Below are 25,433 nucleotides of genomic sequence, written 5' to 3'. Positions count from 1 at the left end.
GGTGGTTTGCTGAGGTAGGACTTAGAGGAGGAGGAGAAAGTATGTTGATGGAAAGGCAACAGGTTGAGTTTAGGAGTTTGTGGAATTTGAGGTTCTTCTGTGACATTGAATATCCTCTGTGTAATATTTACCTGTTCAGTGATCTCTTTTTGAGAGATAATTTACTCAGCAAATCTTCGGGGGCCATCTCTGGCCAGGTGCCTCTTGTGATTGTGTTTTTCCACTGACTCCCCATCATATGTGGTTTCCAGAGAGATTCCGAATCGTACCACACCCTGACCAGGAAGTGAGTGCCATGGTCTTCTGTAGAAAGTCTTGCCTTAAGTGGTGCTTAACGGAATTCGTTTTGTGTCCTTGTTTTCAGCTTGCTCCAGATGACGCCTGGCGCTGCCCGCACTGTAAGCAGCTGCAGCAGGGGAGCATTACGTTAAGCCTCTGGACTCTGCCTGATGTGCTTATTATACATCTAAAGAGATTTCGACAGGTAGGTAAATCCTCTGTCTTAGTGAGAAAAGCTGTCGCCATGTTTCTTACACCTCTACTGGTGGGCTGCATGGGGATTCTTTGGGTGTCTCTGTTTGATCTAGTGTTCCTGTCCATATTGTTAGACACACACACATCTGCCCCAGTGTTTGGGGTCATGTTTTGTTCTTACCCAAAGCAAAATTTGAACATCTTGTGACCCTTTAAATTCTAAACATTTTAGTTCTTATGGCAGATATTTTACTTTGTTCTTGAGGACTTGCTTTAGATTTGTAAATGCTGTGTTTTAAATTTTAGTAAGTATATTTTGATATTTAAAAAAAAAAAGTAGAGCTCCTTTCTGGGGTGGGTAGAATTCTCTTTGTACCTAAAGTAATAATGGGTGTTATCCTGCTCCCAAGGAGCTGTCGTATAGTTGGGAAGGTGAGTCATAAATATATACAGAGAAAAGGTGCTTTGAGCTGTATTACTCTGAGTCAGTTTTTCCAAAAAGGCTGTCTATTCCCTGAGGTTAGGGTTGTCCTGGGCGGGCCCCATTGTAGGAGAGGTAAAGAGGAAGTAAATGTTTAAGGAGTGTCTGAGGCCTGGCTTTAAGGTTTGTATCTGAAAGATTAGGAGGAGGCATCTCCCAGGTGAGGAGGGGAGCAGGGCTGTGCACTCAACGGTGGCAGAGGGAGCAATGCTTGCAAAGCCCTGAGTGCGGATAGCATGTGCCAGAGACTGAAAGCAGGCCAATTTGGCTGCAGCTCCAGAGGATGGGGGAAGCTGTGAGTTGAGGTGGAAGGGGTGCGCAGGGGCTGGCCAAGCAGACCTTTGTGGGCAGAGTGGGATTCTGATAAAGGGTTATAAACAGAGAAGCAACATGACCAAATTTGTGATTTGAAGAGACCATTCTGGCTGCCGTGTAGAGAATGTGAGGCTGCACGAATGAAGCTAGGGAGATCTGAAGGGAACCAAGGCAATCATCCAGGGGAGGGATGCTGATGGCTTCTATGGAGCAGTGGCAATGGAGATGAGATCGGAATAGAATCAAAAGATGTTTAGGACTTGCTGATGAAGTGGAGGTGTCTGCGGTGACATGCACAGGATCCCCAGGGCTGGGCTTTCACTCAAAGGTTTAGGGTCTGGCTCCTTTAGTAAAGAATGTCCCAACTGCATGCTTCCATTGGGATCTGCAGGTAGAGAGCTGGTGAGGTTCACAGCCCAGCCTTCTCTGGCCCCTTCCACATATGCACACTAACTTCCTTTGCTTTCTGTTTCTTTAGAAGGCATGTCCCCACCCTTACCACACCTCGGACTCAAAACTGCAGTGTCGCTTTTGACTTCTTTCTTGTCCCTCCCCTGTAGCCAGTTACCTCTTCAGTTTGGTTGTGCCTCTGCATGGCCTCCTGAGTGTGTCCCCTTCTCCCCATTCTTTTTTTTTTTTTTTAAAGATTTTATTTATTTATCTCCCCCCAGAGAGAGCATGGGAGAGAGAGAGAGCATGAGAGGGAGGAGGGTCAGAGGGAGAAGCAGACTCCCCGCTGAGCGGGGAGCCCGATGTGGGACTTGATCCCGGGACTCCAGAATCATGACCTGAGCCGAAGGCAGTTGCTTAACCAACTGAGCCACCCAGGCGCCCCCCTTCTCCCCATTCTTGGCCGTCAGCATGCCACTGCAGACCTGTGAGACTTCCCAGCTGGTTGCAGTCACATTGTCTTCTCCTTGATTTCTTAGCCTAAGCTGCTCCTCCCTTCGTGTCACGTCCTGTGCGCTGCTTACACAGCTCTGATGACATCCCCTCCGCCCTCAGGCCTCAGTGCTTGACTGCAGAACAAGGTCCAGATTCTTTAGTCTGACCTTCCTGACCATCCAGGGCTCATCCTGCCTTTCTCTTACGAACATTTTTCTTCTCTTAATAGATCCATGGCTCCTTGGGGTGGGCGTTAGCCATGGCTGTTAATTTCTTAAAGCTCCCACAGACACAGGAAACATTTAGAAAACAGCTATTGAGCTGACGATTGGATTTCAGAGGATTTCCCAGTGGCCTTAATGGAAAGTACAGATTACCTAAGATTATCAACTAAATGAATATATCAAGTCAGTGTTAAGCCGTAACATGTTTGTTGGAGGAGGTGGGGGGGGTGATAGGGCGCACTGCTTATCCAGCGCTGTTCTGTGCGCATTGTCCCTCACATACATGAGCACTCCATCGCTGTTCATGCCTCTATGACAGAGGTATCAGGATGAACTGCCTGATAATGTCATTTTGTAAGTCTAAAACCTAAAACCCCTCTATCAGATAAGGAAATGGACTCAGAGGCTCATCACCCCTTATATGTAGGTCATTGCTTGTTCTACTTTTAGTGGTATTACAACCTGTTCCTCCAGACAGTTAAAACTGTTAGTGAGTTTCCCTATTTTGAATGTGTCTTGGGAAACATCAGGTAACTCAAACCACTCTAGCTGATAGGGTCCACATTCCACACAAAACTGATCTACCATCTACTTGCATGAAAATATCATCAGAACTTATTTTTCTTCTTGCAACAGGAAGGAGACAGGCGTGTGAAACTTCAGAACATGGTCAAGTTCCCCTTGACTGGCCTGGACATGACACCTCATGTGGTTAAGAGAAGTCAGAGCAGCTGGAGTTTGCCATCCCATTGGTCTCCATGGAGACGGCCCTATGGACTCGGGAGGGACCCTGAGGACTACGTCTATGACCTGTATGCTGTGTGCAATCATCATGGCACCATGCAAGGGGGGCACTACACAGGTCTGCAGTGCGAGAGGCCGGGCGTCTGTGCTGACCCTTCCTTCAGACAGGTTTTACTTGTGACAGGGATACTTTTGCTTTAGAACAGTGTGCCAACTTTGAGGGCAGTTTTCATCCTCTGGATCGTTGTCCAAGAGCAAATAAATGAAAATTCTAACTTCTTTTCCTGAGTTGAGTCCTCCAGTAGTTGTCTGACCTGACTGGGGAGCGGTGTGTGCAGACAGCGCCATCTGGGCCACCAAGGGCTCACTGTGATTACCTCCCCTGCACTCCACATTTAAGGTTTCACTCCACCTCCTTGAAATTCTAGCTTCTCCCTTATTTGGAGTGATTTTATGAACCAGCTTTATAGTGTCTTTATAGTGACTTGGAAGAGTTTTTCTCTTTGTTTTAAGGCTAAATTTATTTTTCATTTTTTAAAAGCAACTGTGTTCATTATCTGAAATTTATAGGCTAGAGAGAAAGAGAGAACATTACCATAACCATTGGCAACATTTTAAAAAAAATTGTGATAAATATACATATCAAAATTGACCATTTGAACCGTGTTTGAAGTGTGCAGTTCAGTGGCGTTAAGTACATTCACGTTGTTTTGTGGCCCTCACCACCATCCCGTCTCCAGAACATTTCTTCTTCCCAAACTGAAACATTAAACAGTAATTCCCCTCTGCCCTCTTCCCCCCATCTCCTGCCACCACCAATCTTCCTGTCTCTATGAATCTGATTACTCCTGGAACCTTCTGTCTGTGGACCCATACAGTATTTGTCCTTTTGTGTTCAGCTTAGTTCATGTAGCATAATGTCTGTAAGATTCACCCATGTTCTAATATGTGTCAGAATTTCCTTCCTTTTTAAGACTGAATAATAATATCCCTTGTACATAGGTAACATTTCTTCCAGTGTTTTTCTGTAAGTTTTGGCCATTATTTTACACTGTCGTGATTGTACTGGTAGGTTCTATTTAGGTGAACATTCATGGAGCACGTCCTGCATAGCTTGCCCTGGGCTCACATCAGAGGCACATCAGAAATGAATAGGCCTCAACCTCTGTCTTCCCGGAGTGTAATCAGGTAGGGGGAAATAGGGCCAGATGATACGTAAGGTCAGTAATGTGTCATAGGTTCTGTGGTGGAAATGTGCACAGGGGGTAGAGCAGGTGGCCATGGGAATGTGGTCAGAGCATGCTGGAGGCACAGGAGCAGCTGTGGGGATAGTAACCTGCCCTCTGTACTTCAGGACCAAATGGGCTGACGGGGAGACAGACAATAAAAGTTTCAGAATCAGAAGCACAGTGAGGTGCAAGTGCTATGTACATGTCCCCGTATCCCAGTCTTCACACTTGACTGTAACAGAAGTATTTGGATGTTGGTGCTTAATTTTTATACACTGTTTTTTCATGACCACAGAACATTCTGTTGATGGAACTCTAATTTTATATAGCCATTCCCCATTGTTGAACATGTCTACTGTCTCTGGTTTTTAACCTTGACTGTAACACTGATGAACATCTTTTAGTTTATATTCTAGTTTTGTAATTCCTCGAGATTGGTCTCAGAACTGGAATTATTGGCTTAAGGGCATGTGTGAACATCGGGGTGGCAGGCAGGTGTGGGGACTCTTCCTTGGACATTTGTGTTTGGGGGGAATCCATGGAGGGCGCTGCTGTTAATTTGGCAGTCTGTATGGGTGGGCGGCCAGGACTTGGATTTTTGCTTCCTTCACACTAAGCACATTTCACATGTGTACTTCTAGGGACTTCCTTTCTTTATGAACTCAGTGCTTCATGCAATAAGACTCCAGGGCACCGGTGGTTCATAAAGGTTAGGGGAGGTGGAGGAGGTTGGGCTCCACCAGTTAGTTTTTAAACATCTGTGAGACCCTTCCCTAGCAGTTAGCCCCGAGAGCCCCCTCAGCAGGCTCCCGAACCCCTCCACCAGCACACTCACTCAGCCTGCTCTCGGAGACCACAGGAGGCGGGGATGCGGCAGGTGACTGGATACAGTAATCTTTTATTCTTGAAACCCTTTTAGCTCACGTTCGTTTAGTACTTAGATGCTGCAGGCAACAATTATTTGTGAGAGGAATGATCCCAACTTGGAGTGTATCTCATAGTAGAACGGTTTGTTTCGCCTCTACCCGCCCTAGGAAGCACACTCAGGGAGAAAAACGAGATAGAGAAGTCGAAGACCCTAGAAGACAAAAGTTAATTAAACATTTAGATATATTTTACCTTGTATTTTGGTTTAAATCAAATTTAAAATCTGATAAGACTGAATTTTGTGTCTTGCATATTTTGTATTTATATTTTATGAGGCCAGTTGCATTTAAATGTCATGTGTCTGATTGGATGTTTGCCTTTGTGGCGTTACCACTCATGTCTGTGTTCTTTGATCCTGAGTAATAGAATTATACACTCATGGACTCTTCAAATGGAAAGGAACTTAGAGGTGATTTCAGTCCAGTGGTTAGCTGGTGCGGTAGGTAACACCTTTTCCAGCATCCCTGGTTAGTGTTCACGCAGCTTCAGCTTCGGTAAAGAATGTGTCTTCCATTGATAATATTGTTTCTCAGGAAAATAATGCACTTTCCAACAAGAAATTGTTGAGAAAAAGAGGACAGTACTGGATTTTATCCTATCGTGTTCTTCTTTATATAGAGTGGGCTTTGGAAAATGCCTGAAAACCTGCAGGTACTTGGGAGGCCCCATAGTTTAGAGTCAGGAGCATGGGCTAGAAGCTAGACACCTCTTCCACGCTCTGTGACCTACAGCAGGTGACCTTACATGAACTTGGTGACTGCGCCAGTGAACTAGAAGTGCTCGGACCTGCCTCTCGCGACCTGTTGTTACCTAGGAAGAGCTTAGGCACTTTCTGCATTATTTCCCCTTTGTGATGCCTAGGCCATACCACTGCTTTTCTGATTGATACATAAAAGTTTAGGGTTTTAGTTTAGAGAACATTTTAAATGCCTTTGTATTGTTGAATTCAAGATAACATGTTTTTAAGTCTTTATTTGGAATTTTATTTTGTACTAGTTCTAGCTATAATCACATGGTATGTGTATGGCTAACTTGTGTGTGAATTCTAGATCAAACTTCCATGATGAAGAACCTGCCTTTTTTCTTTTTCAGAATTTCCAGTTTTTCATGAATCAGTCTTTGTAAAAATACAGAAAGAATATCACGGCAGTGTCAGATTGCTATTTAAATGCTAATTTCAGTTTGGGTGCTTATCTTGTTGTGGACCGGCACCAGTCTACGAACCACAATTTGAGTAGCACTTGTCTAGAAAACACTTGAGAAGCTAGTGCCAGGAAGAAAAGCAAGTAGAATTATTTGGTAAATACACTGAAACCATTAGTGATTTGCCGTGCTGCCTTAGTTGCCTTGCTGTGACTGGGAACAGACCACCCTGAAGAGAAACAGACTGATGCTAGTGCTGGGCTGTTCTGTCACCTTGTCTTGGGCGAGTCCCACTCCAGAAGAGCAGCCACCTCGCCAGCCGGGTCATTTCTATATCGAGCCTGACCTGACACCACTGGCCAGTTGCCGTTTTACCAGCTCCATCTGCTACCTCTCTCTCTACTTCTCTCCCCTTCTGGTCCTAGGAGCCCATAGCGGTCCATGATTTCCCTCCCCACAATCAAAGATTCTTATTCTGCTCTTCTCTTCGGGGACCTGTCTGGTGTAGCCCCTCCTCGCCTCAGTCCCTTTCATTTCTTAAGGTTCCATACTCACAAATGTGGTTGTCGCCTGCGAGGGAGTCACTCTTTGGCACCTCAGGACACTATGTGCCCTGCCTCTGAGTGTTGAGCAAAATATTCTAGCACTCATTTATTCTTACTCCAATAAATGGGTATTTTTAGAAAGCGTGATAAGAATGTACCCCTTTGGATCAAGTTTAATCACACCTCTTGATATATCCTTACAAGATCACATGGCTTCATGAACACTAAGTTCTTGTCTGCTTTTGTTGGTACTCGAATGGTCTTTATTTCTCTCTCAGGCTTAGAATTTGAACCGGAGAGAAACATGCATGCATTTATGAGCTCAAATGTTCTTAGTTTGCTGGGGGACTTCCACTGGGGCCTTGTTGGTGCTACCCCTAAGAAGCAGGGTGGGGTAGTTTAAGTGCAAGCTCAGGGACTAGATACACTTGATATGAACTGGGCCCTGCTTTTCACCAGCTGCTTGACCTTGGGCAAACTCGTTCATTTTTTTGAGCCTCTGTAAAATGGAAATAATAATAGAACAAATGTCATAGGATTAGCTGAGAAGTTTGGCACATAATAAGTGCTAAACAAATATTAGCTGCTGCTAGTATTAGTATCATTATTTCTAGTTCTATTTTCTATCTCTAATAAACACTAAAATGTGACAACATGCTTATATCAGGGTTTCCCAACCTCAGCACTGTTGACAGTATGGCTGGATAATTCTTGTGGCGGGGACTGTCCTGGGCATTGTAGAATGTTTAGCAGCATCCCCAGTCACCCACTCAATGCCAGTAGCACCCTAACCCCTAGTATGACAGTCAAAAATGTCTCCATTCATGGTCATATGTCCCTAGGGGAGCAAAATTGTCCCAGGTTGAGACCCACTGGTTTAAATAAATGAGTATATTGTGTTTTCTAAGATTAAATAGAATTTTGTCCATTTGGAATAGTTTAAAATTTCCTGAAACATTTTGCCTGAGCGTGATAGGCGATTTGGATTTTTTACCCCTTCATATGTTACTACATGCAGCTTTAAAAAGCTCTTGAGTTAATGATACGAGCCAAAGCACTGATGTCTGTGGGCAGAGTGGAGTGGTTGGTGCCCCCCTCCCCTGGTACTGATGACAGGCTCTTCTTTGGCAGCGTACTGTAAGAACTCTGTGGATGGCCTCTGGTACTGCTTCGATGACAGTGATGTGCAGCAGCTGTCGGAAGATGAGGTCTGCACACAGATGGCATACATCCTTTTCTACCAGAGGCGGACAGCTATTCCATCATGGTCGGCCAACAGCTCAGTGGCAGGTAAGGCCAACTTATTCTTTGGCAGGTTTTTCTAGAACAGAAGATTGTAATTAATGGTCCAGAGAACTCCACAAGGTCTCATGACTCTGTGGGGTTGATCAGATCAATCCTCACATTTGCATTTAATCTGGAAACCAAAATGATTGTGGTCAAGGAAATAGGGGTGGAATGTGTGAACCAGCAGCATTCACATGGAAGCATGTAGAGCCTGTCTCAAAGTGAGCATGCCATGTCTGCTTGTGGAATTAATGAATGAATGGATGAATGGAAGGAAGGAAGGAAGGAAGGAAGGAAAAGAAAAGCAGTACGGCATGCTACTCTAAAAGGGAATGAGACTTGGCTTTGCCATGTTTTGGTTGGATCCATCATCTTGGAGCACATCCCATCCAAGCCACATGTTTAATCATCTGTAATGTGGGAGTACTAATAATACCTGCCTTATGGGGTCATTGTGTGCATCAGATTAGGAAAATGTACGTTAGAGCCTTTTAGAAAAGGTAAAGCACCATTAAAAATAGTTCTTTTTCCCTGTGCAGTCGGCCTGTTCCATTAGAAGGGTTGAAGGCTACAGTCTATTAGATGGGCTGGGTTTAGCTGGATGGGGTCTAGTCTGGATGCAGCCACACAGTCCAGGCAAGGCGATGCATGCTTCTTAATGCAGAGTTTAAGAGACTGTGGCTGAGGACGGGGACATGGTAACATGGGATCATGTTAGAGAGTATTAACCCTGGGTTGAAGCTTGTGAGGGGTAGGTTCGAAGCCGCTGAAAGGAGGCACAGCTGAAGCAGAGTGAGCCCCTGCTGGTGTCAAGCCTCACTCAGTACACCTGCCTCCCCGTAGCCACTCACTCCTTTAAGAGAGTGGGAACTCTAGTGCTCTAGTGCTTTTCCCCAGTGCTTTCCGGAGCCTGAGATATGCTTGGAAATTACACCCTCTTGAGGTCTATTTGAGACATGTTCTCAATTTTGAGAGCAGTTTCTGTTGCTCTGGAATATATTTCAGGGCATCCCTGGAATGAACAGTACAGATTGACATATATCCTGGGTGTGTGCATGTGTGTGTGTTTGTATATTAACATCGTGAAAATGACTTAACGACTCCACAAAGCAGTGAGGCTAAGAAGATAATGGAGCATGCCACTTTTATTTGCTCTGTGTCAGAATTTTTTCTGTGTGTGCTTAGAACAGTACTCGGCAGTAGGTGCTTAATAAATATTTGTAGAATGAGTATGAACGATTCAATTGCCAGCACTTAAGACCTGCACTTTGCATTACGAAGTGTCCATGCCTGTACTTGCATTTCATTACTATAAATATGTGCGAGAGTCAGGCCTCCTCCTTCTCATCTTAAAGGGATATTCAAGCAGGCGCAGGTCTGCTTGAGGTCTGGGAATTAATACTGACGTCGGCCACCTCCCAGCTCCGGCAGCAGCACTTTTGTGAGGGTGTGTGCCAAGCCGCCGGCCCGGGATTCTGGCCTGACCTCAGTGCCCGCTTTCTTTACTGCAGGCTCCACAAGTTCTTCCTTGTGTGAACACTGGGTGAGCCGGCTTCCGGGGAGCAAGCAAGCCAGCGTGACCTCTGCAGCTTCCTCCAGACGCACCTCCCTGGCCTCGTTGTCCGAGTCGGTGGAGATGGCCGGGGAGAGGAGTGAAGACGATGGTGGGTATGGGTTTTGTGACACATTTCTACAATGGTGTCTCATAGACACAGCACAGGGTCCCTCATGCTTAGGAATTAAGCCCCAAGAAGACTGGGAGAAGGTAAAAGGGCTGTGTAGCTGTGGGTTACGATCATAAGTGCCATTTTCTATAAACCGGATCATTCGCTTTTCCTCTGTGACCTCTAGGATGACTTTCTCCTCCTACTTCATTATTTTCCACTTCTAAGGTCTAGTGTGGAGGCTGGAGCTTTAACTCTGTATAATGTATACATTTCTTTCAAAGTGCTTTTCAAAGTTCCTAAAATAAGCTGTAAGGGGACTCTGCAAGGGTGATTTGCCCAGGGCCTCCTTCCTGGCAAGGAGGAGTTGCTGTGCTGGCTCCGCTAGGGGCTTCCTGACTCTTGGCTTTTCCCCTTTCCACCGCGGTTTCCTTTAGAGGAATTTGTGGCATGTTCTTTTAAGTACAGAAGCATCTAGAACAAAAACTCTTGCTTCTGCATAAAGATAGTTTTTAAGAATTCTGAAGATGGTCACAATATAAAAACTTGGGAAATATGAAAAAAAAAAATTTTTTTTTTTTTTTTTTTTTTTTTAACCTTTACTTACCACTTGTGTAATGGCAGGAGAACCCTCAGTTCTGACAGGAACCCCAGGTGGTGCAGGAGGGATCAGGCAGCCCAGGCACTGAGGCTGGGAGGAGGCGAGAGTGAGCTCAGCTTCTCTAATGAGGATGGTGCCTCATCTCCCAGCAAGTCTCCTTCTGCGGCCAGCATGTCGGTTGCTGTAATCCTGTAGTCTGCGTCTAGTGATGGGTAATTGTGAGAACGTGAAGTGGAGGGAAACAACAGGAGGCTGGAAGGGGCTGCTTGGCCGGGGAGGTCTGCGTCATTGTAGCTCCAGCCCCTCTCCCTCTTCTGGCTTGTTGCCTCTTTATTTGTAAAATAACAAGAGTACTTAGCTGGAATTGCTAAGCTCCTGACATTTTATGGAAAACCAGCCAGTGGATCTTTGCTTGTTTAGGTAGAGGTTTTTCTCAATGCACCCTTTAAATTTAGAATTCATTGTTGTTTTAACAGTAAACTGGTTTGCCCTCGGTCTGTGTAGTTGGTGAAATCAGTATCCTCTTAAGCATCATCATCACACTGGTGCCGGGTGGTGCCCACAGAACAGAGCCTGTCTCTGGGGATCTTATCTGGATGGTTTTATAAATACCACAGCTACGGTACCAAGTATGTATGAAATTTAATTTAGAATATTTTCTTTGGAAGGAAGTATTAAGGCACTCAAAATAGAAGTATGTAGTTCTAATTATGAACTTTTTCTTTGGAAGTTGGAGATGACTCAGGAGTATATTATTCTAATTATGGATATTGCCTTTAGAAGTTTGAAGTCACTCAGGATAGGAGTGTATTGTCTGTGGTTCTTTCCACCGGTCTGCTGTTATAGTCAATAATTACAAGCCAGGCTCCATGTGGCATTGAATCGGGGGCAAGGGTTTGTGGTTCTGGTGTTAGCTCTGCCTCTGATTCTGCGTAATCTTGAGCAACGACTTGACTTCTGTGGGCCCTGGTTCTCCTTAGTTAGATGAAGAAGCTGGATCAGCAGCTCACATTTACTAAGCGTCTGTGAAATGCCAGGTGGGCATAGGACTTTCAGGATTTTATCTAGTTCTTATAGTAGTCCTGTGAGTTAGAGCAGACAGCCTATGGGCCAAATATGGCCCCTGCCTTTATTTGTAAATAAGGTTTTATTGGAACACAGCCACACCCGTTTGTTTATGTGTCTTCTGTGGTGGCTTTCATGCTGCAGTGACAGAGTTGAGTATTTGGCCCACAAAGCCTAGAGTATTAATTGCCTGGGCCGTTAAGTCTCTTGACCCCCGACGTACAGCAGGAAGTAAAGAGTTTGCCGATCCCTGAGTTAGAACGTCCCTATTTTATAGATAGGAGAACTGAGCTCAGAAAAGTTGAAGTCACGTGGCTGCTCTTATGACCTCAGACATGCTGGCTCTGAAAGTCACGCTCCTGTCATTCCACCAGGCTTGCCTTCCTTCCATCTTCAGTATCTTAAGGTGTTGCTGGGACATGTTTTCGGTTTAGCTTAATGCTATTCTCTCTGCTGCATTCAGGAGGTTTCTCAACTCGACCATTCGTGAGAAGTGTCCAGCGTCAGAGCTTGTCATCCAGATCTTCTGTCACCAGCCCCTTGGCCGTTAACGACAATTGCATTAGACCTTCTTGGTCCTTGTCCGCCAAGCTGCAGATGCGCTCCAGTTCTCCCTCCCGGTTCTCAGGGGACTCTCCGATCCACACCTCTGCCTCCACCTTGGAGAAGATCGGGGAGGCAGTGGACGACAAGGTCTCCATCTCTTGCTTTGGCAGCTTAAGGAACCTTGCCAGCAGTTACCAGGAACCAAGTGATAGTCATAGCCGACGTGAGCACAAGGCTGTGGGTCGGGCCCCTCTGGCTGTCATGGAAGGTGTGTTCAGAGATGAATCAGACATCCGCAAATTGAACTCCAGTGTTGTAGACACACAGAGCAAAAACTCAGCACAAGGGGATCGTGTGCCCCCAGTCTCTGATCCATTTGATAACAATAACCAGATTGCTTATGTGGATCAGAGCGATTCTGTAGACAGCTCTCCAGTCAAAGAGGTGAAACCCACAAGCCACCCGGGCTCCCTCACAAAGAAATCAGACAGCACAGCCAAGAGATCCCCCAGCTCCAAAGGCGCTTCTGAGCCAGATAGAAGCTTGCGGAAGGGGAGACCAGTCTTGGCAAGCCAGGAATCATCTCTTTCAAGTACATCTCCTTCTTCTCCTGTTCCTGTAAAAGTTTCTATAAAGCCCTCCCGCTCCCGAAGCAAAGCAGATTCTTCTTCCAGGGCCAGTGGACGGCATTCCTCCCCTGCCTCTGGCCAGCCCAGAAAGGAGTCCTCCCCCAAACCCCAGGACTCTGTGTCATCTCCTTCGCCCCAGAAGCAGAAATCATCTTCCTCCCTCACCTACACTGCTTCCTCCACATCTGCCAAAAAAGCCTCGGGCTCTGCTGCAAGGGGTCCCTTCCCTCCTGGGAAGAGCAGGACTTCAGACCGGAGCTTGAGTAGAGAGGGCTCCAGGCAAAGCCTGGCTTCGGACAGAGCCAGCGTCACCTCCAGCTCTAAACCCAACTCCCCTCGGGTGAACCAGGCCAGGGCCGGGGAGGGCCGAGGGGACGGAAAGCACGTCAGGAGCTCCTCCATGGCCAGCCTGCGTTCCCCCAACACAAACATGAAGGCTGGTCTGAAGAGGGACAGCAAGTCGGAGGACAAGGGGCTATCCTTCTTCAAGTCAGCCTTGAGACAGAAGGAAACCCGGCGGTCGACTGACCTTGGCAAAACAACCTTGCTCTCCAAGAAGGCCGGTGGGAGCTCTGTCAAGTCGGCTGGTAAGAATGCTGGGGATGAGAAGGCAGAGAAAGGCTACCAGCCTCCAGGTTTCCAGCAGCCAAGTGCAAGTGCAGTTGGAAAAGAGCAGCTTGTCTCCAAGGACCCTGCTTCTGCTAAACATTCCCTGCTGTCCGCTCGCAAATCCAAGTCTTCCCAGCTAGATTCTGGAGTGCCCCCATCTCCTGGTGGCAGGCAGTCTGCTGCGAAATCCTCAAAACAGTTCTCTTCTAGCATGCAAACCTCTGCACGGCCTTCTCAAAAACCTCAGTGATGTTTCTGCAATCCACGTGTTTTATCTGTAAAGATGTTTATTTATTTAGAACCCCTTCCCTCCCACCAAAGCCCTCTATGCTTTTGTTTTGTATGTTTCGGGTCACGTGCCTAGTGTGTGTGCGTGTGTGTGCGCGCGTGTGTGTGTAGAATTCAACTGCAAATTGTTAAAAGCGTCGCCTTATTCTGCCATTGAACCAAATAACAGCCATAGGCAAAGCATTGATACCAAGCTAACTGGAATAATTGTAGATGAGACCCTGGGTGGTCCCTTTAGCAATTGTACATATTTCTTTCTAGAGAACTCTAATGACTTTTGTTGGATACTAGGGTTTGGAAACCTGTGAGCCAAGTAAGCTGTCATTAGTGTGTGCTGTGGAAGGACCAGTTATTTGACTTGGGTTTCCTCTGAGCAGGATTTGTCCTCACAGCTAATTGTCATGTGGCACCAGGAGCTCTAAAAACTGTGACGCTAACAGTGAAACAAACCGAGAGAAGACTGTTGCTTTCTGCACTTTGGCCCCATCTACCAGTCTCTGCAAAGGGCAATATTTTAACACTAATGTTTCTCAGGTATATACTAAGCTAGTCTAGGGTGGATGCACAATGAAGAAGGTGGCCTGTGAGTGACTGTCATTTCTCCGACTGCCACAGATAGAAATTTCTAGAGGTAGAAATGAAGTCTTTCATAGCTTCATGTCTGCAAAGATGTGTGTACCATAAGCTGTCTTGATTCTTAGGATATGTCCTAAGAGGTGGCAAATTGGACAGCCAGAGAGCCAGTCACTGATTAATTTTGTTTTCCTTCTAAATTCGCTAGCTATGGCCATGGGGTTTTGAAAGGTAGAGCAGTTGACATCTTTGAAAGATTTCCAGAAAAAAATGGATTCTGAACTGGATGCATGAATCTGTACCATTTTCCTTCTCTGGTGTTGCTTTTTTCTATGTTAGAAGCTGAAAGCTCCGTGTTGCCCTGTGTGCGCATGCCCATGTTTCTTGTAACTTGGAGAGGAAAGAAGTTGCCTAATGCCAAAAGTCAGTTGATGGTGTGTTGAAGCAACGTGTGACAAAGTATTATGTGTGCGCTTCTGATGCTGCCTGTCAGTCTCAGTTGTAGACTGCTTTTCAGTAAGTCATTTATTTCTTCTTTGTGCTTAAGACTTAATCTCTTACCCAGGACCCAGAAGCAGGATTGGAGCATGTTCCATCTGGCATTGTCAGTGCAAATTGCATTTCTTGTTTAGAAAACCAGGGAACCTCACAAAAATCTTACAGATAAGCAAGATACATAGTTCTTCAAGCTTTCTGGAGGTATCCTGGCAATTTTTAGCTTTTTTTTTTTTTTTCTATTTTTTTAAAAATGTCAAGAGAGTCATGGTCCTGATTCTCTTTGAATAGCATTTGTCACTTTGCCATGAAATATAGCATGCTAAGTTTATATGCTTTTAAATATTAACTTTTAAAAAAATGATAAACCCTTCCAGTTCTTCCTGAACTCTTGGTGCACAGATCCATTTATAACCTCCTTTTTCAGTATTGCTGTCTGTGAAGTAATTAGAACATGTACACATGCATAGCTATGAATTCTGCACTGCCTTTTTTTTTTTTCCTGTCCCCCCCCCCCCCCCCGCCCCCATGAATACCTCTTGGGAAATATTTCCAATAGGTTTCTAACTTTATTTTGCTGCTACTTTGAGCATTAGCAGGTAACTTGCAAGTCTGGAGGCCATTTATGTTGAGGGTAGCTGGCATTTTAGACCCTTGCAATTTTTAAGACTTGGCTACTCAGCCTTGTGAAAGTTACCATAGTGCTCCATGAAGTTCATTGAACGTGAGCCTGTTGCCCGGTGCACTCGGTCCTGTACTCACCCCTTCACTAGGTATCGCTGTTGCACTGCATGGGCTTCTGGTCTCCCAAAGCAGCGTTCCTCTCCTCTACTGTAGTGTGACTGTCGAAGACTGGCTGCCCTCAGTGTGGTCACTGCTTCCACGGGCACCCTGACAGCCCCATCAGTGTTTAGCCACCGCTGGTTTTTCTGTGTCACTTTTATTTCCTGGAAAGGATGCACCAAGTAAGGGATCATCAGTATCAGGAGTTGAATGTTTGTCTGATTTGAGCCTCTCGTCTTTCTTTGAAATAGATAAATCTCATTTGAAATCTCCTATCTGAAGCTCTGAAACAGCCTTAGAATTATAGTTTGACTACATAAAGGTTTTTAGGTTTTACACCTAAAACCTAAAAGGTTTTACACCTTTTTCTGGGGCTGTTACCAGTTAAGCATAAGTAGGATCTAGTTTAACTTTCACAGTGGCAAATATTTTTATTCTCAAGTCCTCCAGGAATGGATTTTCCATTATATCTAGTGTTTTCAAAAAAACAAAAAACAAAAACAAAACAAAAACAAGCAAACAAAAAAAAACAACTCTACAAATTTCTTTAATTTTCCATGGGACCTAGAAATAAAATTCCAGTATCTGTAAATAATATGTCTATGGAGTTTAGTCTTTTTTTTCAGATTTAAATGAAAAAAAAAATCAGGAAGTATAATGGCATTGTCTAGACTTCTTTAAGCTGTTCCATTTCTGTGCTTGGTAAACAATGAAAATCTCATCCATATCTACTAGGCACAACCTTTAAGTCACAGAAAAGGTTATTTGCCCAAAAGTTTGAAGGTGCTCTTTGAGGTGTGAAAGATCTTATGGGAAAATTATTACTTGGTTCAATTCAGTTGTTCGGTAGGTTAGGGACTTGATGTTTGTTTTGTTTTTTATTTTCTCAGTGATGTTTGGCACATTGAGCATATCTATGCTTTGGGGTTAAAAATGATCTGCGAAGGTTGGTGGGCCTGAGTTTCTGGTTGGCAACCAGGTGGGCCTGATTAGAGCAGTCATTTCCTGGTAGGCACAGAGTAATCCCTGACAGGAGTGTGGCTCCTTAATGTTTTTTGCTTTTAAAAAACTTTTTATTTTTGATTTCTTTTCCTGTGAACATCCAGTGCACTGAGGCTATGTCATTCCTTCAGACGGCCCTACACCTTGCCTTTGTAATCCCTTGTATAATGTGGAACCACAACGAAACTGTTAAGCTCATGTCATCTCAAGATCACCTCCCAGCCCTTGTGTTTTCCCATCCTAAAAGCAGCCTAACTGAAAGGAAGTAATACCTTGCTGGGCCAATAGAAATGGATGTGGGAGTATTTGTGGTCTGGTAAAATATTGTAATTCTTGATGAAGCTGCCATAAATCCTTGTAATCATTCTTTCCTCATTCATTCATTCATTCTGCAAGCATTCGTTGAGGGCCTGCTTTGCTCGTAAAGGCAAGCGGAAAGCGTCAGGAATTCGCTGTAGCTGAGGAGCCCTGGGAGCCCAGCCGATGAGCCAGGGGATGCCAGTGATACCCTAAATGGGGTGACGGTCCCCCCCCCCCCAAACAGAGAGCAGATGGATTCTGGTGAAGCAGTCAAGGCCTGTGGTCCTCTTGAGCAAGTCTCTCCTGTTCCGGAAACCAAAAGTGCCCTTCTTCATCTTCGGAGACATTTTACTCTTGCATCCACTTTTTCAGACTGAGCTGTCTCTACTACTTAGGGGTTGAAAATCCATTACGAAGTCACTTTCCATTAGAATTTGGTCATCCACGTGTGTATGAAATAGATGTGGGGGTTGGGGGAGGGGGACAAATTGCCATCCCTCTAAAGTAACTATCATGGAAAAAACTAGGGACAGTTTGTCCAGGAAGCAGTAGTGTCAGCCTTTACGAAAAATGGAGCAGAGATGAGCTGTGAACAAAGCTCACTTATTTCAAATAAACATGTTTTTTTAAAAATAGATTGACATCTGACGTTACATTTCATTCTGACAAATTACCGAAGAGCTGAAGTTGTTTCCTACATAGGTTATCGGAATTTTTGGATGCCAAGATAATTAGTGTTTCTGGGTTGAATTTTTGAGATAGTATGCAAATCATAAGCACAGTTTTAATAAAACACATATTCTGTGAGGCGTGTTGAACTTGTATTATTTGGAATTGAGAAGAGCAAAATTTGCTGACAAACCAGCGCCTATATCATAAACAGAAAGCAGCTGCTACTGTGCTGTCTGTCTTCATGTTCATAAAGGACACATTACTGTGTTAAACCTGACTACATTTTTTGAGGGGAAATCCTGTGCTTTCTTTAAATGAACACTTAGTGTTTCACACTGCCTTTTGATCAACTCTCAAAGTGTTCGTTTTGCAGCTGCAATTTGAGCATGACCAGTCATTTTTTCCCCCAAGTAATGACAACAGTTTTGCTTGGCCTCCATATAACCCAGAAAGCATGTTCTTACCACCTATGCAAACAACTAATAAAATGTAGACTACCCTAAATGTAAATTTTTAAAAAGGCAGTTCTTGGATTAGGGAGCTCTATTTTTGAATTTGTAATTTTTTACATGTGGCTTTATCATCAATACTGAAGAGCCTGAATATGTTTTCTTGTTTCGCTTTGCACATGTTTCTCTTTGCTGTTTTGTTTTGTTTTTGTTTTTTGATCGTTGGCAAGATTGTATGTAAAATAAGTATTTTGCAAGTAGGAGTGGAATTGGATATGTTGAACACACATGGGTTTATATACTGTATTTAGCCTGAACACTTTTCCTAAAGTATTTTGTTCTAAAAATAACCTGCCATTTTCTATAGATTTTAATTTTTTATATCTCCTAGGGTTCTATCGTGGTCACAGGGAGAGAATGTGGCTTCTAATAGTGCTAACAATTTTAAAATGCTTTTGTAGAGACTTAGAGCTGTTTTGGAAAGCTTTGGAGCTTCCCAACCACTGGTCACAATAAGACTAAGCTCGTGGAATTTATGGTAGCATTCTATAGTGGATTAGGTTCTAGATCCATCTCATAAGCATTTAAAACAGGTGTTTCCCAATTTTGGAGGGAAGGGGGATCCACTGCAGGCTTGCGAGCCTTTTTTCAAATCTCATACATGTACTCTCACCAAGATTCTGTTAAGCCTCTTCTGAATGACTTGTCTGAGATTCTGATACTCAGCATTCACTAGCATCATCTAGAGAACTTTTACAAATGCCTGGGTCCCACTCCCAAGCTTTTGCTCTAACTAGTGTAGGGGCAGGTCCCAGGAATTGCCATACATTTTAAAGCTCGTGGGGGTTTCTAATTTGCGGTCAGAATTGAGAACCACTGTGCTACACCATCCCTATGGTGAGAATCACTGCCATGTGAAGCATTCAGGAGTGACTCAGACTCTGTTTCGTTGGAGAGGAAAGAAAAAAAAGAGTCAGAACCACTGATAATAACATCCTGTTCGAAATAAGGGAGACTTTCTGATTTGAGACCCTATTTGGGTGCTTGGAGCCTTTGGTGGGTGGCCCAACACTTGCCAGTCGATTGGGATTCAGTGGTCTTCAGTTTGCTGGAGCAGACAGAGTCCCCTGTGGGGTGTGTGTCCTTCCCAGGGCCTTTTCCCTGGATGCCACCACAGGGCCAGACCCACAGGGGAGTTGGGAAGTCACTGAGTTAGAAAATGCTGAAGTAAAGCCTTTGTGGCCTTGGAAAACCTGTTCCTGATTTTGATAGAATGACTATCTTTGTAGTAATTACAATAGCAAACTCCAGGCTGCCACCTAATTTCCTAGTTAGCTCATTCTCTACTTATCCGCAGTGTAATTTTAGGAGTTATTTTTAGTTTAAAAATGAATGTGAGACATTTTATTTGGAGTCTTTTTTTTTTTTTGGTAACCCTCCGTGTTTTTTCATGTAATTACAAAATATCAAATAATACTCATCCAAAAATTTGGCAGTATATGTTACCTATGGAGGCAAATGAAATTTAGTTTTAATCTGTGGTGAGCCGAAGGCACTTTAAACAACTTCAAAGTAGTCTGCTGTGTTTCTCAGGTGGTTTCATCCTGTTGAGCATGATGCTACCTACAAAAAAAAAAAAAAAACCAAAACACAACTTACCTGGTGTTTTCAACATTTCAAGGAATGAAGATTTAAGTAAAAATCCAAGTTGGAAATCCCCCTGTAGAAAAGCCCCTTGAAGCAGAATGGCCTGTTGTGGTGGTGAATTTGCAGTGTGAAGTTGCCTACAGGTGCTATTCAAGTGGTGCGGCATCCTCGTACCAGATGGGAAGGCAATTCCAGTGTTTGCTGAAGCTCAAGTTCTCTCTGTCGGCCTTTCAAATGTGCATTTGTGTTCCCTGTCAGTTTGCTCACCAACTGTGCCTCTCACCACTGGTTAAAATCGAATTCAAGCCCCATTACAAAAACAGTTTCTTCCCTGAATGCTTCAGTTTTACACTGGAATTTCTGCAGTTGTCTTAAAAGCTGCATGTCCCTGTCACTGTACACAGAATGCCTTGATATTGTTCATGCACCGTTCTTAGTGATTTCTCTACCATTTTCTTCTTTAGTTGTACAGTAATACGGAAGGCAGGATGCCTTTCCTTGAGGCTGGAAGAAAAGTGTACCATACATTTTAAATTATTTTAGAAACAAGTGCATGAGTTGTGTCACTGACTTCTGTTATTTATTTGTATGTTTTATTATTCAAGGTGTATGCACTTTTAAGAAGCAAAATTTATATTTTTATGTTTAAAACATTTTATTTCTGGAACAGCAGTTGATTATATAGTATACAGTTGGAATTAAGAGAAAAGTGGAAACTGTAACAAAATATAATAAATTTATTACATGATGCCCTCCTTAAGCCATATTCCTCTTTCTCCCCTTGCCAACCTATGTCTTTTTGGTGTTGAGTAGCTTGGAAATTAAGCAGGAATTATCTTTGTACCACACTGATCTCTACAAAATACTTTAAAACCATAGTGTGAAGTGAAAACAAGTTACAGAAGAATACAGACAGGTACTCTATATATGTAAAATTTTAAAACAAAAAAAAAATCACATCTATGCTTATTTTAATTTTCACAATCAGGGATTATTCCACTTTCTCTAAGAGGTAGTGTGTCCTGGGCCATGGGCTGGGCAAGAACTCACAGTCTGGCTCAATTCCCGCAAAGGAGCCATTCTTTTCTGGGCACTCTCTTGCCACAGATATCCTCGTTTTTAACCATATGTTCCGAAAAAATTTTTCCCAGTCTTTACCTCCTCTCAGGACAGGACTCCCTGTCGAGGATGTCACATTACTTATGAACACTTGGGGGCACCAAAGATCGCCATCGTCAAATGTAATTTAAAAGTCTAGTGTGTTCTTTGCCTCTCTGTTGACATGCTTATTCATTATGAGTTGAGTGCATTTTCAGCGAAGCAGGGGTTTCAGTTTAGATGAGTACCACCAGCCATCGTTTTTCCTGGAAACTATTAACTGCAGGTCATAGAGCAGATCTTGTTTTCTAAAGCTCAGCAGGATGGTTTAGGATTAGGACAGGGAAACGGTTCCTAACCAAGGACAGGTGTGAACCACATGCCCTAAAACTGAGGTACAGCACTTACAAACCTCTCTAATTTTAAATAGTGAAGCTTTGTTTTAGTTTCCATAAAGAGTTTAACCATGTAGTACACTGATTATTCAAGAGACTTCATTATACCTGAAAGTATTTACGTGTCATAAAGTACATAGACTTAATAGTCATACAGATATTTACGATCATTTTGTCTGTCTCCATAGAATTTGGAAGATTATTTTCAAATATTTGAATGATCAGTATCTCCCTGTACACCATTCTGTCCTCTGTCAGTCTTCCTGGAGAAAGCAGGGGCATGATAAACCCCTGGCCCTGGACCACATGTTCCTCTGGGCCCAGGGAATGATTCTAGGCCACTATAACTCCATAGGATGAGGCTTCGGCCTGTTCCCCAACCTCAGTGTCCCCTTTCTATTTCTGAGGCCCGCTGCTAAGTTCTCCCAGGTGGTGGTTTTTTTTTTTTTTTTTAATGATTTTTTTTTAAGATTTTATTTATTTATTTGACAGAGAAACACAGCGAGAGAGGGAACACAAGCAGGGGGAGTGGGAGAGGGAGAGCAGGCTTCCCGCTGAGCAGAGAGCCCGATGTGGGGCTCGATCCCAGGACCCTGGGATCATGACCCAAGCTGAAGGCAGACGCTTAACGACTGAGCCACCCAGGCGCCCCCCAGGTGGTGGTTTTGGTTTTCCTTTTTGTGGCCCTGTTCTGAGTCTGAGGCATCTCCACGCTGGTCATCTGGTAGATCTCACCTCTCCGGGTAGGTTGGGTCTACCTCATGTAGAACCCTCTGGATTTCAGTCTTGATTTGGTCTGGTCTTAGCCATGTTTCTCACCCCCTGTCAACATTGGCTACACACAGAAAGGACAAGGGCTCTCTCCTAGAGTGATAGGTTTTTGTATCATGCCATATAGCCTGATGGCCTTGCACCTTATTTCTTCAAGAGTTCAGGGCTCTGATGTTAATCTGACTCGTTCTTTGTATTTACTACAGCTTGGTTTTTCTTAAAGTGGGAAGGTGTTGTGAGTGAAACCAGGGTTGTAGTCAGAATCAGGCCTCCCCGCCACTGGCAGGCTCTGCTGCGCCTTTCCTTTGCTTCAGAAAAATCCACAGAGGCCCACAGTATACAGACCCAGTTTCCGAGACTCGGATGGTGTCAGATTCGTCATCCCTTCAGACAGTGGGAAGAGGAAGGCACATGTGGGGATGGTGCTGTGTGGCTGAGGATGGGTGGCGCCAGCTTCAGGGTTCCCAATCCACAAAAGGTTGTGGTGGAGAAAGTGTCCCTTTACTGTTGCACTCAAGATCGAAGTCCAGATTCTTTTGTTTTGCAGTGCTTCCTGTATGCCAGAATGCTGGGGGTATGACCATGTCCGAGGAGCTCACGGTCTAGCCGGTGTCAAGTTGGTTGATAGATAATTAACATTTTGGTGCTTACTGCCGTGCCATTTACTCATTGCTCTTCCCTCAAGGCATCACCACGTTCCCATCCCTCTTCCAGCACATTTCCCGGAATTCTGCCTAGGAGGCTTGTCTCCAAGGTACCCACATGGCCCATCCTGTCATCTCCTTCATGTCTTTACTCAGATGTCACCGTCTCAGTGAGGCCTTCCCTGACCGTCCTTTTAAAACATTGCAACCTGCTTCATGTTCTCCCCCTTTCCTACCTTATTATATTCTTCATGTAACTTGTCACCAACTACCACAGTCGGTATGCAACATAATCTACAATATACAGGCAACATCGGTTATCTGCAGTATATATGCAACGTAGAATATATGCAATGTAGTCGGTCTATATGCAGTAGTATAAGTGCTACCTCAGTCTATAAGCAATACGTACGCAGTGCATAGTCTGTATGCAATATATGTGCAACACAGAGTCTGTGTGCATACAGAGTACATAAGCTCACTTCTATAGCTTGTTTACCTGCTCTGTTCACCGCTCTTTCCCGGTACCTCAGAGAGTGCCAAGCATATTAGTACTTAGTAAAAATTGACTACCTGAATTAGTGGATTTGCTTGAGTAATCCACTTACCATTCTGAGTCCCCTTCCTATCTAGAAGATGAAGAACAGTACTTTCATCATGGAGTTGTGAGGGTTAAATAGGAAGGATGCCCATTATGCGTCATCCGGCACAGTGCCTGGCATAGAGAAAGGGCCCAGGGAATAGTGCCATTCCTAATCATAGCGATAGGGATGGAGAGAGGGGCTGACCCTCATGGGAGCTTTACAGAGGAGGGGCCGTTGGAGCAAAGCTCATACCTTCCTGACTGGGGGAGCTGCTGGTACTTTCTGGAAACCCCAGGAATCAAAGTTTCCTGGAAGGTAGGGCAAGAATCAAACTTTCCTGGAATGTAGGGCAGGAAGGCAGGAAGCAGTAGATGGAGGGAGAAGGGAGGCCAGCAGAGGCCTCATCTGAAGGACCTTTCATGACTTAGGTCTGTCCTGAAGTAAATGAGAATCCAGGAAGAAATTTTAATTTAGGAGAGAGATGAGATCCAGTTTGTGCCTTAGCATGGTCACCATGGCAACAGTGTGGCACCAGTGAGCCCTGGTTAGGAGCTTGTTGCAGGAATCTAGGTGCAGTCTGTGGAATGCTGACCTAAAATAGTGTTGGGTGGACAGAGAGGAGGGGGAGCTCCTGGAGGGGTGACGTGCTCAGGTCCCAGAGGTGGGCTGCTGGTTCAAATTCTGGTACCGTGACTTCCTAGCTGGACAGCCTTTGGCAGATTACTTAACTTCTCTGTGCCTCAAATTCTTCACCTGTAAAATGTGGCTGATAATGTCTACATGATCATTGGGAGGCTTAATTGGGGTGGTTGGTTTGTTTACACTTAATACATTGCATTAATTACAAGTGTATTTGATTTTATCTCCCATCTTACTATTCCTTTGATATTTGTCCCACCTATTCTATGTTTCTTTTTCTCTTCTTTCTTGTCTTTCTTTTAGATCAGTCAAACATTTTTTAAATTCCAGTTTTTTACCTCTATTAGCTTATTATTCATCCTCTTACTCTTTTTTTTAGTGGCTGTCCTTGTGGTATCAGCATGCATTCCTGATTCAGAAGAGTCTAAGAAAACTTAGTAATTTTTGCCCTGTCAGGGTCTTAGAACACTTTGATTCCCATTTTACCCTTTCCACCATTTGTTACTGGTTGCTGTGCATTCCAATTCCATGTGTATTTAACATGTATAGATACATACGTAACTAAGATGATTACGAATGTTGAAAGCCAGTGTCCATTTAGATGTACCAGTACGTTCACCTTCGGTTTCTTGTCTTCCCCTCTGGTGTTCCAGTGTGTCTCCTGCAATCCTTTTCCTTCTGCCTGAAGAATTCCTTTCAGTCTTTCTTTTTTTTTCAGCCTGTGCTAATGATGCACTCTCTTAGCTTCTGTTTGATTGAAAAGGTCTGTATTTTGCCTTTCCTTTTGGAGGGTATTTTCACTGGGAATAGAATTCTAGGTTGCAAGTTATTTTCTTTCCTTTTCACTCCGTGGTCTTTTGCCATTATTATTTCTGTTGATAAGTCAGTTATTAATCTCATGGTTGTTCCTTTGAAGGTGTATTGATGGGTTGTTTTTTTTCCTAAATGCTTTGAAGATGCTTCTCTTTGTTTTTCACTGGTTTCATTTTTAAATGTGTTTTTATCCTGTACTTTATGAATCTGACCTGGAAACTTTTTTAGCCATTATCTCTTTAAATGTTGCTGCCTCTCCATCTTCCCAGCCCGTTTTAGGACTCAGTAATTGGCGTCACCATCCATCCCCGCTGCTCAGTCCAGACCAGGGATCCATCCTTGACTCAGGTCTTTCCCTCAACCCCCATCCTTACATCAGATCCATTCACAAGCCCTGTCCAGATCCACTTACACAAGTAGGTCCTAAATCTGCCCTCTTCTCCAACCCCATTTTATATCATCCTTTCCTCACTTTCAGGCACAGAAGCCACCTCTTAGTGCCTTGACTGGAGGGTCTTATTTCCATTTTATGCATATATAGACTGAGGCTCAGAGAGAGTAAATGACTTACCCAGGATCACACAGGTAATGAGTAACAGGTCTTGGATGTGAATTAGGCCTAATACTACAAGGCTTGTGTTTTTTCGCATTATTACTCCCAATTCCCTATATGGTAGTAAATAAGGGAATTAAATAATCAACATATGGAATTGTGTTTGGCCATGCAGTTACTAGAAGGAGAATCTAGATTGTATAAAGTCCTTTTCTTTGTAATCTCTGAGTAATTATAGCAAATTCCAGAAGTGAGGAAATTTCTGCTTTTTGGTAACAGAGTTTAGGAGAACCTCCTTGGCTCCATTTTTTTTTTGAAACTAAAAAGTAATAATAATTTTAGACTCAGAAAAGTTGCAA

The 25,433-nt window shown here is 43.9% G+C and overlaps 1 protein-coding gene across 1 annotated transcript in view; it reads left to right on the top strand.

Moving 5' to 3' along the window:
• Positions 1–13,890, top strand: part of USP31 (ubiquitin specific peptidase 31) — a 64,990-nt gene extending 51,100 nt beyond the window's left edge. Inside the window, exons 13-17 of the mRNA XM_044915269.1 lie at positions 365–484; positions 3,016–3,241; positions 8,099–8,257; positions 9,766–9,918; positions 12,048–13,890. Of these exons, the coding sequence (XP_044771204.1) occupies positions 365–484; positions 3,016–3,241; positions 8,099–8,257; positions 9,766–9,918; positions 12,048–13,618 (2,229 nt within the window). The 3' untranslated portion in view covers positions 13,619–13,890. The remainder of the gene's footprint in view (positions 1–364; positions 485–3,015; positions 3,242–8,098; positions 8,258–9,765; positions 9,919–12,047) is intronic.
• Positions 13,891–25,433: the final 11,543 nt, after the last annotated feature.

This window comes from Neomonachus schauinslandi, chromosome 5 (assembly GCF_002201575.2).
Source record: "Neomonachus schauinslandi chromosome 5, ASM220157v2, whole genome shotgun sequence".
NCBI classification, from domain to species: domain Eukaryota; kingdom Metazoa; phylum Chordata; class Mammalia; order Carnivora; family Phocidae; genus Neomonachus; species Neomonachus schauinslandi.
Note: the sequence above shows the minus strand (reverse complement) of the source record. Positions and strands in the feature narration are given on the sequence as shown.